This window comes from Ambystoma mexicanum, chromosome 8, assembly GCF_040938575.1.
Source record: "Ambystoma mexicanum isolate Mex_15411 chromosome 8, UKY_AmexF1_1, whole genome shotgun sequence".
NCBI lineage: Eukaryota > Metazoa > Chordata > Amphibia > Caudata > Ambystomatidae > Ambystoma > Ambystoma mexicanum.
Genome location: NC_090929.1, coordinates 1,307,603,010 through 1,307,620,292, shown reverse-complemented (window position 1 = coordinate 1,307,620,292; position 17,283 = coordinate 1,307,603,010). Strand labels below are relative to the sequence as shown.

Genomic DNA, 17,283 nt, shown 5'->3' with positions numbered 1-17,283 from the left:
CTAAAATCCATGAATACGCTGTGCGCGGAAATCGGTTTTAGCGCACGTGCCTGGCGCAGTCAATCGCACGCGGACACTCTGCGCCAGCCGCTTGCGACACTTTTCTGCGAAATTCTATGAATTACCCTGTTAGTTTTTTAGTTTCGATTTTCTCTTGTAGAAGAGCAATTTTATTGGAGAGCGCAGCTTGAATATTTGTACACCAAGTTTTGTCCTTAATGCATGTTTCAGTTTGAGGATTGGGTGACTCTAGTTCTCTTAAAATGATGAAAAGTTCTCTGGTGTTTGAGTTGGCTTTATTAATTCTATTGTTATAAATGTCTCTTTTAGTTTGAAGGATCTCAGATTTGTATTTAGTGGAGATTTTAGAGAGTTTGACCTTGTTTGACACTGTGGGGTCGTTTTTCCATGAAGATACCGCACTTCTTTTTTCATTGTATAATACTTTAAGATTGGCAGTGAACCAAGAGTATAGGTGTGCTAGAGGCATACCTTTGTACATTTTTAAGGGTGTTATTTTGACAATGGCTTGTTTGATCGTACAATTGTATAGTTCTACTAGATCTGAAGAGTCATACCTAGTGGAAGTAGGATTGGTAAAAGGTTGGAGTAACGGAAGTAAGTTCTCCACTGTTATATTGTGCTTGTTTCTGGTGAGTGCCGGGGGAGCCAGTGTGATCATCAGATTAGGTTGTATACTGACTTGTAGGGTGAAGGAGATAAGGTGATGGTCGGTCCAGGCACAAGGTTCATTAGATATAATGTTTGTATCACAATTGAGGTTGGCTAGCCAGTCTAAAGTTCTTCCTTTGGTATGTGTTGGCAAATTGATGCGGTGGGTGAAGCCTAGTTTGGTGATAGTATTAGCGAGTACTGAGGCATCTTTCAGGTCATTGAGGCCTATATTGAGGTCACCTAATAGTATGATTTATGAGCTAGGTTTTGTGTTTTTAGTAAGTAGTGAAGAGATATCCTCCTCAAAAGTTGAGATAGGGCGAGGTGGTCTGTATATAAGGTGCATAGGTATAGTCTGTGATGCTGTAAGTGGCAGTTTAACTGTCAAGAGTTCTCCTGAAGGGAAATGGAGATGTGTGAGGACCCTTAGTGCCAATTTGGTTTTAGCAATGAAGGCAATGCCGCCTCCTCAGGCCGTTTCTCTATCTAGCCTTAGTAAGGTATAATTTTCTGGTATAGCTAGTGTCAGAGTTGGGCCTGCTGCTGCATGCAGCCAAGTCACAGTTATGGCTAGGAAATCTAGTTGGTTTGAGATGAGAGCAGCAATGTCTAAAGCGTAAGCTACCATGCATTTGGCATTTATTGATGCACCTTTGATATGTGGAATGTTAATGTCGGGTGAGTTAGATGGGTAGACGCAGTTTTTGTTCGTAGGAATATCGTTGTTAGACTTTTGTTTAGTTCTCTTCTTTAGTGAGATTGGTTTGTTACTGTCAGCAGTTAGGGGTTGATGGAGGCTTTCCCGTCTAGATCTGAGCCTATAGTTTCTGAGGTTAGTGGAACACGGTTGGTTGGGTGTAGGCCTAATGGCAAATCGTTGGATCCATTCATTGAACTGGGGATAGTGGACAGGCGGGGCTGGTGAGTAATTTGCCATTAGGTGTGGAAGGGTGAGCAACTTGTTGAAGAGGTGTCAAGAATTTGGTTGGTATTATGAGATCCGACTGTGGTCATGGAATAGTCATGGTAAGAGATAATCGAGGTTTAAGAGGCATTACCATTGTGGTGTTAGCTGTAACCAAGGTATTGTGTATCTGGAAATTGGCAATGGTGGCAGTAGTATGTGTGGGTAGTGTTAGTACGAGGAGAGAGCTGAGTAATGGCAGTATGCATAAGATATTGGTCGAGAAGAGGTACATGGCTTGGAAAGCAGGTCTAATAAGCATATAAGGTGGAAATTCAGTTGGAAAATGAGTAAGGGCAGAGCATCCGTTCATGAAAGGCGGGCTGGTATGTTCAATATATTAATGACTGTGTTACAAGGTAGCCTATGCTGCATTACACTGTTGGTATGAAACCATGGCCCCTAACCTTCTGCTACACGGGTGGGACCCCTTCAGGTTCTGAAATTTAAATTGAAATCCAAAGAATTGCTTAAACCCATTCCATGCATCCTACAGGTTGCATGAGTTGATGTCTACTAGTGATGTCAATGTACCAAATATCCTTCCACAACTATAACGACAACAGTCACAAAGCAGGGATGGAATGATGAGGCAGCTCTCAATGCCTAGAGTCACGAGCAGTGCACTTAGACATGACACTACACTCAGTCTCCCATTTGCTGCACAAAGATGCTGGGAAAATTTTAACCACAGATGTTCTTGCAAAAGGACTGCCATCTCAGCTTAAATCTAGATAGAACATAGTTATTAAGAGAAGAGCACCCCAGCCACAGTCCAGTACCATGAATTTGCCAGGTCCCGTAACACTAATAATGGTCCTGTAGGGTACCCACATTTCGATAAGTCGACAGAGTCAAGAAACACAGTGATAACTTTGGTCCTACTCTAGGGATCAACTTTGTGGCACAAGTAAACTATTGTTTGATGAAAAAGTCATCCCATCTAGTCTCACCTGAATGAAGTAAATACACCTCTGTACTGCATCTATGAAAGCTGGTGCCTTCTACTTCAATAGTTAGATCTCTCCACTGATGCACTAAAACTCCATCTCTACAAAGATAATATGGGTGAGTGTCCCTCTCACTCTTCTCCCAACAAGGGGACTCCTAACATGTTGGTAAACTCATAACAGGCTGCCACGGAAATGGCAGGAACTAGCGAGCCAATCAACACAGAGGTTATTCAGTTAATGGTTTATAGCTAGGTCTGGTGTGCAAATAACTGCAAATGTCTTGGAATGAATACAGGAGAATCTACTGCCCAAGGGCAAGAAGAGGCCCATGAAAACGTGGGACCACGTGGCAATACAAAGCAGTATGTGCATGTCTATTAGTCTCAGCAAAAGCAACTGTACGGGGTACTGGATTTTTCCTTTTTATCTTAGGATCAGTGGGCCTAATTTCTTGAGCTGTATGGCCTGGCTTTCCATGAATTATCAAATTACACTGACATGTGAGAAAATTTCAAACAGTAATTAATTCACCCCCACCACACAGAAGGCTAGGTGATGAATGGCTGTTCAGCCTAGCAATTGGGAACAATGACTAATAGTAAATGATCAATTAGGCTAGATTAGCCAAGACATATGGTTACAAAATTTCGCCTATGGAGACTTCCTTGTCAGCTGTCAGTTTAAGTTCCAGGCTACCCCCTTCACCCTCGGTGAATATGGTATAGGGAAATACAACACTCTGTCCAGACAACCAACAGAAAAAAATATATCTTCTGTTGGAGGTACTACTGTCAGCTCTCAGTTTAAGTTCCAGGCTACCCCCATCACCCTCGGTGAATATGGTATAGGGAAATACAACACTCTGCCCAGACGACCCACAGAAAAAATATATCTTCTGTTGAGGTACTACTGGAGTTTCTCTATACGATTGATTATCTTACCTTGCTGCATTCGGCTTGCACTTGGATTTACAGGTCTTCCTCCCACGTGTGAGAAGTCAATTTGTCACTGCTGAATTCAAAACAGGGCAGGTGCCTGGCAACAGGAATCCTGGTACCCAGTGTCTCTTTTGTGTTGGTGATACAAAGATATGTATTAAATGGCATTAAAAGGAATTAAAAGGAATACGGTTGCCTGTAGGGCTCCTGGTGACCAATGTCATCCTGGTAATGGGAGGTCACCATTAATTTGCCTGAAAAGTTACCAAAACCAGTTTTCTACTCTGCATCTGAAGACAGAAAAACACAAGCCTTACTTTACAAACTTTCTTATTGTGTCTTCTTATCAAGCGCTCGTTGTGAGTACATCACAAACCTTTTCAGTGCAAGTTGTGGACTTACATGAGCAATTATGAACCCATGCTGAGGGAAAAAGATATCAAGTCATCCCTTCTGGTAGAGTTTCAGGAATAAGGGGAACTGAGGTGTGAATGGCTTCATGCAAGGACTATGTATTTAAAAACCCGCTAACAATTACTCTGGCAATAGTTCTGTGCATTCCCTTGTTTACAATAAGAAAATAGACAATGATATACCAACTTGGTGTGCTGTGCAGGGTGACATGAACATCTTGGAGGGCTAGAGAGGTAGGTGGAAGCTCCATGATCAAAGGTGAGAGAACTGCCTGTGTAGGCTGTCACATAGCTGATTATATTTTCTTCTACTAATGATTGTTGGTTAAAACTATATTCTCTATGGTAATCTCAATTATTTAAATTGAGGAATTCAAAAGCAAAATTCATCAGTTCCTTGTATATTCTTACATTAATTATTATAATAATTGATTTTCCACAAATGCAAGCTATACAAAGTGTTGTATAGGTATGTTGGGTTTGTACTAACTGATGTCTCAAACGGATGTTCATTATTTTACCTTTAATAGATAACCTCCTTTTGTTAATAGGTGAAATGTGGATTTAAAAACAATGCTAACCTTTGGTATATGATATGTGTTTTCTTGAATCAGCAGACCGGGCCCTCAAATCAAGACACATTTTGCCAGGAAACAAAACATATTTTGCTATTAAGCCAAGCAAACACATAGTTTGTTAAAACTACAAAAACATTTAAAATACCTTAGGTTAGTGTTGAAGACCTGACGTTTCATCTGTGCTTGTAGAGAAGCTATTTCTATACTAGCAGGGTGCTAAGAGCAGATTCTAAAACTGCTCTGAGGCAGATGTCCTCAGAAAATGTGCACAAATAAAGGAAATTGAATTCAAAACATGGTTACATATTTAACACGACTTGGTCTCCTCAAGTGAGCAATTATTACAAAGTGACGATATTTATAGCCTGCCAGATTGTGGTGTGGGGAGCAAAGTGCACATTATTTCCTGTCAGAGACTGAAAACCAAACTAAACAAATACATTCTGAAGCTTCAAAAAGGATTTTATTACAAGTTTCAAGTTTGAGGAATCTGGCCATCTGCACTGACCTGTGTTATTTATTTGGCAAGTCAGCTCTGCTGCTGTGCACAAAAAATGCAGAACAGGTTTAAAAATAGACATTTTAAATGTGTTGCTTTCAAGAATTTGGAATGGCCATACATTTCAACCATTTTAGCCAGAGAAGAAGTAAAGTTATACGGTGTCTTACAGTAATAAGGAGAAGGAGGACCTTCAAAATATGCTAGTCTTATAGCGATTCACCTATATTTTCAGAAAACTACTCACTTTGAAAAGTGATCCTTTTGGTGATGTAATGGTACCAAAGGAAGGCCAAAATTTAACATGTCATCAAGGGGGGGTGGGGGGCGTATCTGACAATGATCCTACCATAGACAATGTTTCTCACACTCCTGGCAAATAAGAGGTTAGGGTGTAGTATTTGAAGTGTCATACAACCTGGGCATCCAATTTAAAGAACAAAAAACAATAGAAAACCGTGTTATCACAATGTTTTTTGGGGGAGTGGCTAAGGACATTATAAGGCTCACCCCTATGAAGCTGAACGAAAAAAGAGAACAATCTGGGTTGTTTGGAAACATCCACAACAAAAGGACATAGGGTCCAGTAAGAATACCAGCAATTCTGTAAGGGAAAGACTCATTCTAACTGAAGAGAGGAAGAAACCTTCCTGGAAGAAGGGTGCTAAAGCCATTTCTGGAGTGGGGGCATCCAGACTGGAATCAAAGCAGAATGGAGTCCAGCGTTTAGGAGCAGAATCAGATTTCATGCAGTCGTAGTTGGTTTTGGGGAAGAGCTGAAAGCATTGTCGGTGTCCAGAAAGTGAGGAGAGATGTGCCACGGGCAGCCATTAGACTGAGCAGTCTGTGTCGAGTCCTTCTGCCTTGTGTCCTCTAAAAACACTTGAAATGCAAATGCCCTGATACACCAAAAGAATACTTCAAAGGTATAGCCCTTGTTATGAGGGTGTTTGCCTCTATAGCTTAAACTAATTAACTAACTAACTTCCCTAGTAGTCAGTTAAGTGAAAAGCATAGCTGGCTCTGGGAACTCTGAGTGTACAACAGATTGTATTGATAAAGAGTGATAAAGAGTGTAATTAAGAGACCTGTTTGCCCTGGGGAAGCCATATGTTCAACAAAAGTTCTGTATGAACTTATTTGTGCATGACAAGAAAATGGAATAGTGAAAGGGGGAACAGAATCCCAATAGACACGTATGGTGATTTAGATTCTCCCTTTCATTTTTTCTTGGAATTAAAGCATCCATTTAAAAAATGTATTCCTACTGAATTCCAATGGCAACAAGCATATAATTGAAGGTGAGACAAATAGGTGACTTTTTGATTATGTTTCTTGTTTGTTTCCTATATGTCATGAATGTGCGCTTTTTCAAAAGTAATTTACTTTTTTTTCTGAAACTTTATAGGCACAAATTAATTGAAAATGTGTATATTATTTCGGCTTTTTATGTGTACAGTTGGCCAAGGTATTAAGAAAGGAATAAAGGTCCACCTATTGATACGAGTTTGTGTGTTTGTTTTTGCAAATGGAATTTCATAGAAAATATAGAAGCAAATAGGTCGTATTCTTTTAAGATTGTGATTTATTATGCTGGTCTTTGTCAACTGTGTGTTGTCCCAGAGGGTGTTGGGAGGCGGGGGGTATTGTGGTGCGCCAGACCATTAAACCGAGGTTGCCCGTCTCATTAAAATAGACTAAAATAATGAATTGCAGAAATATTGTTTATGGGTGGGTTGTTAAAAGGTCCCTGAATGTTTCTAACTTGCATGAGATGAGATGTTAGATTGCATTGCCCACGACACAGTTAGTAAAGCGTTTTGCCCGCCGTGAAAGAATGCTCACCTTAACTATTCATGCTTCTGATGTATTTCCCTTCTGGCATGGCTAAGCAGGTTCTCTACTCTCGCTTTTTACAAAAAGGCGGCTTTAGCTGGTGGAAGTCATCACATTACAAGGCACGGGTGTTGCTCGGTCTGGAAAAGATCTGGGGCTACGCTAATGTTGGGATTGTCGGGACTCAGGGCTAACTAGCCTTTTGGATGTAGCCCCGGAACTTCTATCCGGGGCTACAACCAAATAACCAGGGGCTATAGCCCCCTCAGCCACCCACCTAGCAACGCCTCTGACTCTCGCCTGCCCTAAAGCGGGTGCAAAGATTTAGGGAGTATATTCACCTTGGAGAAATGTATTACGCTATGCCGTCTTCACTGATTACACTAACGAGCATGTCAGAGGGCCTCTGGCATCAAAAGATTTATAATAAGGGTTTGTTCTCTGTCAGCAGAATGTTGCAAGGTGTGACCTTGCCAGGTTGAGACCACCCCTCTGACACTGGAACTCATGTATTCCTGTGGGTATAAGAGACCAGGGCACAGGAGGGAGAGGGGTTCACTTGCACCAAAGTCTTGCGTTGCCGTTGGCCATGTATCTGCTACTGCTTTACTAATAAAAAGTTTTCATCAATCCACCAGAAGCGTGAGTGGTTATTTCTTCTACCACAATCTCAATGACAGTTTCCTCCAAATGGTGATGGTGTTTCTTGTGGGACCATGCCAACGTGCACTCAAATACTCACACTGTGACCAGTGAACTCATTTTGCAACTCCAGCAAAATGCAAAGAACATATTTTCATTTTCAGCTGATACTCAGATTACTGTCTTAGCCTTATAACAGGCAGGCCACAGGTGACTTCAATCCATCCAAAAAGAGCACACGTGTATTGAGTCAATAATAAATACATTGCAGCTTCCATACACCCATACGGTTCCATCTGGTTATATTTGCCTTACTTCATGTAGTTGCACAAAGTTTTATTTCATATGTAACAGCTGTACAGTATTGTTTGCATCCGCTTTTTTTACTTTTGATTTTACATATGATGAAGCAGTAAGGAAAGTATACAACATGAAATACCAAAAACTGAGAAAAGTTCCTTCTCCCCCCCCTTAACTCATTGATTTTACCCCCATTATAAATAGGTTAAATGTAGCACGGAAACAAGGTTACTCAAAGTGAAGGACGGTTGCAAAGCACTAAAGTAATTGAATGAATATAGTATTTGACACTACCAAGAACCATAACCAAAGCCCACAAAGTGTATCCTCTAAACACTTCTCTTTTGCCAGCATTTCTTCATCGGGAGCTGTCGAGTGCATCACATCTGCCCATTCATTCCTAGACTAGGCAAAAAGGACGAGCATATTCGTCCTTGGCACTTAAGGGGTTAACATGTCTGAGCTGTTGTGCTTCCAATGTCTCATACTAAGCTTCTTCCAGATGCCAGAGCACAGCTCCTCCACTTAGCTGCAACACCCAAAGGAAGATACGCAGGTGGTATGTATTGCTTGGGCATGAGAGCGGTTTCAGCACCGGTTTCTGATGATAAATGTGACGCAGTGCAGCCCCACTTACCTTCAATATGTGCGTCAAAGTGGAGCTTTTAAAGATGCAGCGCATGTACTCAATGCAGGAATCCTGAGAAAACCTGAGGAAACGCTGCTTGTCTTGTGAACATTTTTTGTGAATGCTGACCGAAAAGTACGGCACATCTAAAATACTGACCCATGTTTCTGGGTAAATTGATCAGGTTGCAAACAGTTCTGCTGTTTTCACCAAAACATGCCCTCACATGACAAATCTCACCTAACAATAAATAACACCACATCTTTTTTCCTGGCCACAGTTTTGTGGAGATTGTAAACTTTACAATGTCAGACTTAGAAAAAAAGTAAGAGAGGCATCACAGACTAGAATCGTGGAGTCTAGCCGCAAGGGCTGGAGAAGACCAATTTGTGTACGTAGGCACTCATTAATGGAAGAATTGGCAACTGCATCCATCAATCAGACAAATCAGTTGTCTGCCTCAGCATATCTACTTCCACCCGGCGGTCCCAGGAGTGTGAGTGGTCGCCCACCATCTACATACCCTAGTTCTTTGGCAGAATCTTGTAAAATCCAGTCCCTTCTACTTTATATGTAGACCCAGCAGAGCTAGGGGCTTGGCTCCATTAGATGCATATAAGTAATGGGCTGCGGATAAGGCACAGAGGTACTCCCTCCCACCTTCTGCCAATCAATCCCTACCAACCAACCAACAGCCTAGTGAGGGTCATAGGTTGATAACACCTACCTGATGCTTTTAGCTCTTCAACAATTCATGTCACAGCAAAAAACTAAAAACTCTGCCTTCATGTAGAGACCAGAAAACCTGAAAGGTACTTTATATAATGATCTTTCCAGACATTACATCAATATGTTATACACAAGGCTTTTAATAATGAAATCATTGTATTATATACACCACATTTGTTAATCATCGTATGTGAGTGGAATGATATCTTTTGGAAAGCAATCCACGCTATTTATAGTATAACCACAGCTCATGTTAAGCTGATATAACTTAATCAACATCATCATCAGCAGCATCAAAACCTTTATTCGACTTTGGAGTCATCAGTTACAAAGCATCATCAAATTTCAACACCATAAATAACAATTCATAGGGGAACATCTAGACACAACATCCTTCAGAAATTGGAATCCAATCTAAAAGTCAAAATGCTATAAAGGGAGACATAGTCTCGTAAGATATAAGCATAAAAACAGTAACATGACAACAAAACGTTCCATCTACAATAGTTCTAAAGTGCTTCTTTTTAACCATGCCCGATGGATGTATGTTGACACAATATAAACCACATCCATATTAGACAAGTGTTTGCAAAGTTCCATGTCTTCATACAAGGTGTGAATTGTATGGGCTAAAAACAACGGCTTGAGATAGGCAACTCTCAACTGTAGTAGCCCATCATATAAAAAGAGAAAGTGCCTGACATCCTCCCTCTCAACATCACACATTGGACAAGTCAGCCCCAAAATGTTTTCCACTGACCAGCGTAAGCCCGTACCTTTAAGCATCCCACTCTACATTCAATGTAGAGTGCCCATGCATTTTGGATTGATGATGTCAAGGTACACTTCACAACCATGGATATTTCTTGAATTTGCATGGGTTTTCCATCATACTTCTTGTGCATTCTGGGCCTCTTTGACCCTAGATTTGCTGTCCTTAGTAATAGTGTTTGGTGCCATCCAGAGACCATACAAATCCAACTCTACGAGTCAGCTCTTGCCATGAGCAAGCCATGGGATAGTACACCCCCATCCAACTTCCTAATATAAACCAAAGCTTCATGGTATTTGACAAGTTTGGATTTCCCCATAACCGTATCCAGTAAAATGCTGGTCTTATAGCAGCTTCTTCATCAATTAAGGTCTAAGCACATTCCATGCGTACAGGAATGCTCGAGAACTTTGGGGTAACATTAGAACTTCCTATTACCATTTATTTTCAAGTGCAGTAAGGGATTGAATCCTGGTGTAACCCCAAATGTGAGCACCATACAGTGCTGACACCCGTGCTTGCAGCTTATAGATTTCCAGTACTTTCTAGACATTACATCGTTATACACAAGACTTGTAATACTGAAATCATATTATATACACCACATTTTGTAATCATCGTATGTGAGTGGAGTGCTATCTATTGGAACGCAATCCACGCTATTTCTAGTGTAACCACAGCTCATTTTAAGCTAATATAATTTTAAGGACAATTTTATGAACCTTAATAATTTCTTTGTTAAAAAGACGTCGAGGTGAAGTCATTTATTTGTCAGTATTCTGTAGCCCAGAAGTAATCTCCGAACCTGTCGCTCCTCGCTTATCACCACTGTGCTGTGCATCTCCCATTTCCAGAGCATTTGATCAGTGAGAGTGTGGTCGATGGAAAATGTTCTCAACATTGCATAACAACAAATCATGCGTTTAGAAAAGTTAGACATTCTAAATGTGTATTATTACTCCTACAGTGTAAAATGTAATCACCATTTTCATTGATTTGTACAATCAAGACATGATGATGGCTATAAACAATAACAAGCTATGTGAACAAAACTTAAACATCCCTATTTCAGATTGTGCAGATGTGGAAAAAAGCAGTAACATTAATCTTCCGGTTTTTCTGCATCCGCACAGTACACCATGTGTGGCAATTTCTTTTATTATTTTCATGCAAAAACACCATGCTTGTGTAGTGCCACAGCATGATCATATTCCTGCATGTGCCACGTGCGCGCATGCGTGTGTGTGTGTGTGTGTGTCTCTAATCCTCCAGATACAATCCAGGTCCTGGCAACTAAGTGACTCACCACATTCATGCAGTGAATCCTTGATCTGTCTCCGTCATAAGCAGAAATGCATCAGAATGACCATCAAGAATCAGCTGACCAGTCGAGGCATCAGTCATTTTTTTCCTAGGGCCAAGCCACCAGGAATAGAATGTACCTCACAATAAGGTTGGACATGTAGGAGGTTATTTTCTAAGTCCGCAGATCAGGAAAATTGGCCATTCACTTTAACCCCCACATTTTCCGATCACTGGATTTTCTTTCATTGATCAGGCGGGATTGGGGAGCAGAGTGGATGAACGCATACGCCCAGCATTTTGCACCTGCTGGCGGCAATGCGATGGATTCCTATTGAATCCCCCATCTTCCAGAACCTGCAATTGTTCATTGTGGGAGGCATTTGCACATTTCAAACACGTATCAGAACAGCAAGGTGTGGAGGCGAGTGTACTTGGCGTATCAGAACAGCAAGGTGTGGAGGAGAGTGTATTTGGCGTATCATAACGGCAAGGTGTAGAGGCAAGTGTACTTGGCGTATCAGAACAGCAAGGTGTAGAGGCGAGTGTACTTGGCGTATCAGAACAGCAAGGTGTAGAGGCGAGTGTGCTTGGCGTATCAGAACAACAAGATGTAGAGGCGAGTGTACTTGGCTTATCAGAACAGCAAGGTGTAGAGGCGAGTGTACTTGGCGTATCAGAACAGCAAGGTGTAGAGGCGAGTGTGCTTGGCGTATCAGAACAACAAGGTGTAGAGGCGAGTGTACCTGGCGTATCAGAACAGCAAGGTGTAGAGGCGAGTGTACTTGGCGTATCAGAACAGCAAGGTGTGGAGGCGAGTGTATTTGGCGTATCATAACAGCAAGGTGTAGAGGTGAGTGTACCTGGAGTATCAGAACAGCAAGGTGTAGAGGCGAGTGTACTTGGCGTATCAGAACAGCAAGGTGTAGAGGCGAGTGTGCTTGGCGTATCAGAACAACAAGGTGTAGAGGCGAGTGTACTTGGCTTATCAGAACAGCAATGTGTAGAGGCGAGTGTACTTGGCGTATCAGAACAGCAAGGTGTAGAGGCGAGTGTGCTTGGCGTATCAGAACAACAAGGTGTAGAGGCGAGTGTACCTGGCGTATCAGAACAGCAAGGTGTAGAGGCGAGTGTACTTGGCGTATCAGAACAGCAAGGTGTAGAGGCAAGTGTGCTTGGGTGTTACACTTTACCAGCATGTGTTTGAAGGGCTTAATATTGCATCGTGGAGACGTCTGCAAGGCAGTACACCCTGAGGTGGTCCCCTCCAATGACAATGTTCCCTCTTGGCATTTCCATGTCATTTAAAACGCATTTTAAAGACACAAATGGAAACGGGTCACTCCACCCCATTTTGGATAGTGAATATGTTTGATACCAAATGCTCACCCAACCAGCTAACACATCAGCTCAGCTGTCGGCAGATGGCAGGCTACACCCCCTTGCCCGAGCAGACCACCTGTTGGTCATATCCCACGTCACCAGTACATATACACTTTTGCCATGTTTGTCCCCAAAACACTTCCTACCTCATCAAAATCTGGGTTATTTCACATCAAATGTATAGTGGGACCAAACATACGTGTGTACTTCTGTGCCAATAAGCAATGGAATACACCGGTCTTGCTCCAGCACGTATAGCATCACGATTATTGCACTAGGAAAAAATCAGAGGAAAGCAAAAGTATACGTTGCACGCTTTGCTATAATAAACGATAGTACCTGTTTCATACTTAACGTGGTCAGACCATAATGGTTGCAAAAAATGGACCAAACAGATCTTGCACAATAATAACAAATTAGGCCCCAAAAAAATGATTCTGCCTCACAGCCTTCCTTCTTATTTCAAAAGTTGAGAAGGTGTCATTTGCCCGATTTCCTTCTGCGTTACTTTACCAACAATAATCCAAAAACAATGTGGAACCTTTTTGTTCCAGTAAAAAAATAACTTAAGATAGCATAGTTCAGGCTAAGTTTGCAGCAAACACTGGCTGCTCCACTCCATTTTGCGCGGGCAGCATTTATACAGAATATGCTGGCTACATGGTCTGCATCTGTGCAGTCGTTCGTGTAATATGCCGAGCGTATCTGCACATGTACCTTTCACTGCCCCCAGCTCTGACCGATCCCAGCATTCGTATAACCCACAGAACGCACTACACGGTTCCGGTGTCGCTCGCGAAATAACCGGATATTACCAGCGATTTATCGCAGCCAGCCTCGATTTGAACTGGAACAAAAACCACCCAGCTACGGAAAATGTGCACTTGAGCCCAGGGCGACACGTGCTCGCTCGGATTCTGCGTGTACATTACAAGATCCCGTCTAATCCCTTACACCGCTACACTTAGACGTGACTGATCCAATTAGTCGTTAGGGCATTAACTCTTCGCCAGAGCAGCATCTGGGCTCGGGCTACTTCAGCAGATGACCTGCTGCTCAATGTGCGCTCTCGCAGCGCCATCTCCCACTCCCACCAGGGCCCGGCGTGAGATAAGTGCAATGGCAAAGGTATGGCCAGGCTCTATTGCTTTGCAATTCACAGACAGGGCAGGGCAGGCACCGGTGCCCTGCCCCTTAACAAAGGACTGCAGATCGCCCATACCAGCGCACGCACATTACATCAAATCACAAGTCTTGCCATAATGAGCGTCATGCACAAGTGTTTGGCTGTGTCATAAACGGTCCTGCCCATTGCATGCACGCACCCTGCGCGGCACCCGCCATGCACGCAAATGAGTGCACAAGGCACCTTATATGAATTAGGTTGCCCAAGAAACAGTTCTTATTCTGATTCATAGGAGAGTTTGGCTCCATCTCGGCCGCAGGCTGTAGCGTGCAGTCAGGATGAGTTTGCGTCTTTTGTTCCCGGCAAGGCGTTCTCCGAGAGAGCCGGGTCAGGATGCCATGTGGAACGTGCGACCCGGAGCTCCGGGGAGTGTGGGGAGAGCGGCGCATTAGACTCGTACTCACCATCCTCCTTCTCATCAAACACGGGTCTCTTGGACGAGCTGTTCGCTCCCATCCTTTTTCGCCACTTGTTCCAGTGAAACATTTAGGCAGGGGTCGAGATAGCATGCCCTATCTCGCGCCGACGTGAGAAATGATGGGGGGCGCCGAGACCCGCTGCCAAGTTCAAGATGGATAGAATTCGCTACTCCTCCATGGCCGTGTTTTCCGCTTCCAGTGAAAGGTGCTGAACTGAAGGCTCGGAAAAGCACCGTGGACCCCCGGCTCCTGCAGAAGGATGCTGCTTGCCGAGGAGAGGGATTCTTGAGGGCTGGTCTGCCGGCCGCTTCCGCCCGGGCCCTGAACACTACATGCACGGGAAGCGTGTGCTGCCTACCACTGGGGGAGTCACGGATGAAGCCGGAGCTCCACGCGCACCCCTTTCCAGAGATCCGAGCTGTTCCTTCTTACTCTGGGGTTTAATGGTAGCTGGAGCCTAATAAGGCTATTTATGCCACCTTCTGGCACATTTGAAAACTGCACGCAGAGCGGCTAACTCTTCCCTATACAATGTAGTCTATAACACACATACACAGCTGATCGTTATTGCTGATAACGACCCTTTCACTGCTACCTGCTAACTGTATTAAGTGAGTATGTTATTCATTAAAAGAGTGCACTGTTCCTCGTGCGATCACCATAGTTGATTAATAGTTCCCCACATAGAAGTCACAGTGGATTGTATCCACACGCATTGTAAACGACACAGTAAAGGCACACAAAAAGTATTCAACAACAGCTTCGATGGACTACCTAATATGTAAAGCAAGTATTTGGGAGTAATGCTGTAATGTGAGTTGAGGTTTGATTTGTAGTGTGGTGGACAGGGTTCATTTTAGTGAAATACCTAACTTGGACTAGGTGTTTGCACCTTAATGTTGCCAGTACCAGTTTTAGTACTTCACCCTTTTAAGAGTAGTAACTGTAAAACTTTTAAATAAATATTTGTTTCCACTGATTTCCTCTTTTTTATTTGGGGCATTTGAATGTGTGTGCCCCTGGGTGTTAATCAATATTTTTAGGTAGTGCTTTAGAGGATGGGTGAGTTTTCCTGTGTGTGCGCACTCTTTGTGTGTATGCATATTCAGAGAGTATTTTCCGTGCACACTTGCATTCGGATTGCATTCTTAGCATTGCATTGTGTTTGTGCGCATTCAGACTGCACGCGTATTTACATGCATGTCCTCGCTTTTATTCTGAGCATGATGGCTGCGGGTAATATGCTTCCATTCCAATCACATGTTATGTGCATTCAGTTATTCTGAGGGCACGGTCTGTCTATCTAGCTATCTGTATCTCTTTGTGTCTGAATACACATAGGAGTCCAGGCAGCTTGCTAAAGATTCCCTCTAGAAACCGTCTTATTTGGCTAAACTTTCCCTCCAATCAAGACGAACTATCCCTCATGGAGTGACTAACCCAGGTGGGAGCAAATGTGCCGCCTATTCAAGGTTAGGGGACAGGCAGAGAAAACTGCCCTTAATCTCGGCTGGAATCTCAATAATGGTGGAACAACACAAACAAAGGGGTTAAGTTGACTAGTTCCATACAAATCTAAAATCCGGACATACCGGTACAATGAGGACAGGTGGGAATTTGGACTACTTTAATCCCCCCACTTCATCTGTTCACTTTTAGCAAGAATGAAAACAGCAATAGTTCTTTTAGGATATTTGGTTAGTGGTCAGGTATTCCAAGACTTAAATGGTCGACCGGTTTCAGTGGGGTGTCAATTGCTTATATCCCACTTTCTTCAGGACCCAAACATGTAACACACTTTCTTGTGGCAAAAGTCACAGTGATGCTGCACGAGACCATACTTGTATCCCACTACCCCTGTAGAAGACCATTTGGTTAGTGGTCTTTGCTTGGAGGAAGTGGAGAGCTGTGCTGTAGTTCGCTGCTCTCTGGTTATCCTACGGTGTGGTACACTCCTTTTCTAGTAGGCTATGGTGGCTGGTGGTCTGTCTGTGTCGCTCTATACTACTGCTAGCTTGCTGTACAGTATCATCTCATTTATCTCTCCCTTTGATGACAGAGACACCCGGCACCTCATCAACTGGTTTGGGCTGTCTCCTTGTGTCCGCCATCCGTATATTTACGTAGTGTATGTATGTTTCTCTATATTTATCTAAACATATGAGTTTCCCAAAAGGAAACCATGCCAACGAGTAGCTAAATAGCAGACTAATGTTAATAGCAAGGATACAGCATTAGAGCAACAGATACAACGAATGGTTTAACAAACAAATACATTGTAGATCATCTGATACCAAATAAGAACAATTTATAATACAGTAACACATGACAGAAAATCCATACATTTACAAAATGTCAACAGTAAGTAAGCACATAACATTGACAGACAGACCTGCATGGCCAATACAGTCCAATCTAGTACATACTTTAAGGCCTACAGAAAATGCTATTAAAAAAAAGGTTGGAACCTGATTTAGTCATTGAACATTTGATTCGAAATGTTTTGGTGAGGTCAACTCAAGTTTCAACTATGGGGGGTTATGATTGCGAGGCTAGAGTCTTCTTAGGGACTAGATCTCGGATCAGCTATATCCCAGAATGCATTGCGTTTTACTCTGTGAGAAGGGGGCAAACAGTGATGTTGGATGGTCGTCTCTACAGTGAAGACATAAAACAAATAATCGCGCAGGTGTCAGTGTGAGCCGGCAATGGGGATGAATTAAATGTTCAGGAGCTCCAAGTGCACACAACTAGTTACAGGGCACGAACTACACCACCAACAAGTTTTTGTTCATTTTTATTTTTTAGTACAGGTTTTAAAACTATTGCAAGAAAATGGTGGCCCTGACAGCAAGTGTCAGGTCCGGCGCTCTGTCACCTCATTCATGCTAGGTTTTGTGATGGCTGAATAATGTGTCATTTCAGAAAGACTCAGAATCCCGAGTCGCAATGCATGGAGGGGCTAGCAATCAGCTGACCGCATTGTGCGGAACTGACACAATGGTTCGAGTAAGAGTGGGGTTACACATAAGCTGTTGAACACAGCAGTGGCGCTTCTCGACCATT

The 17,283-nt window shown here is 42.8% G+C and overlaps 1 protein-coding gene across 2 annotated transcripts in view; it reads right to left on the bottom strand.

Moving 5' to 3' along the window:
* Positions 1-14,669, bottom strand: part of STK32C (serine/threonine kinase 32C) — a 2,128,976-nt gene extending 2,114,307 nt beyond the window's left edge. Inside the window, exon 1 of one of the 2 annotated variants that reach the window (XM_069611418.1) lies at positions 14,203-14,669. In XM_069611418.1, the coding sequence (XP_069467519.1) occupies positions 14,203-14,284 (82 nt within the window). In that variant the 5' untranslated portion in view covers positions 14,285-14,669. The remainder of the gene's footprint in view (positions 1-14,202) is intronic. The other variant, XM_069611419.1, reaches the window with a different exon arrangement.
* Positions 14,670-17,283: the final 2,614 nt, after the last annotated feature.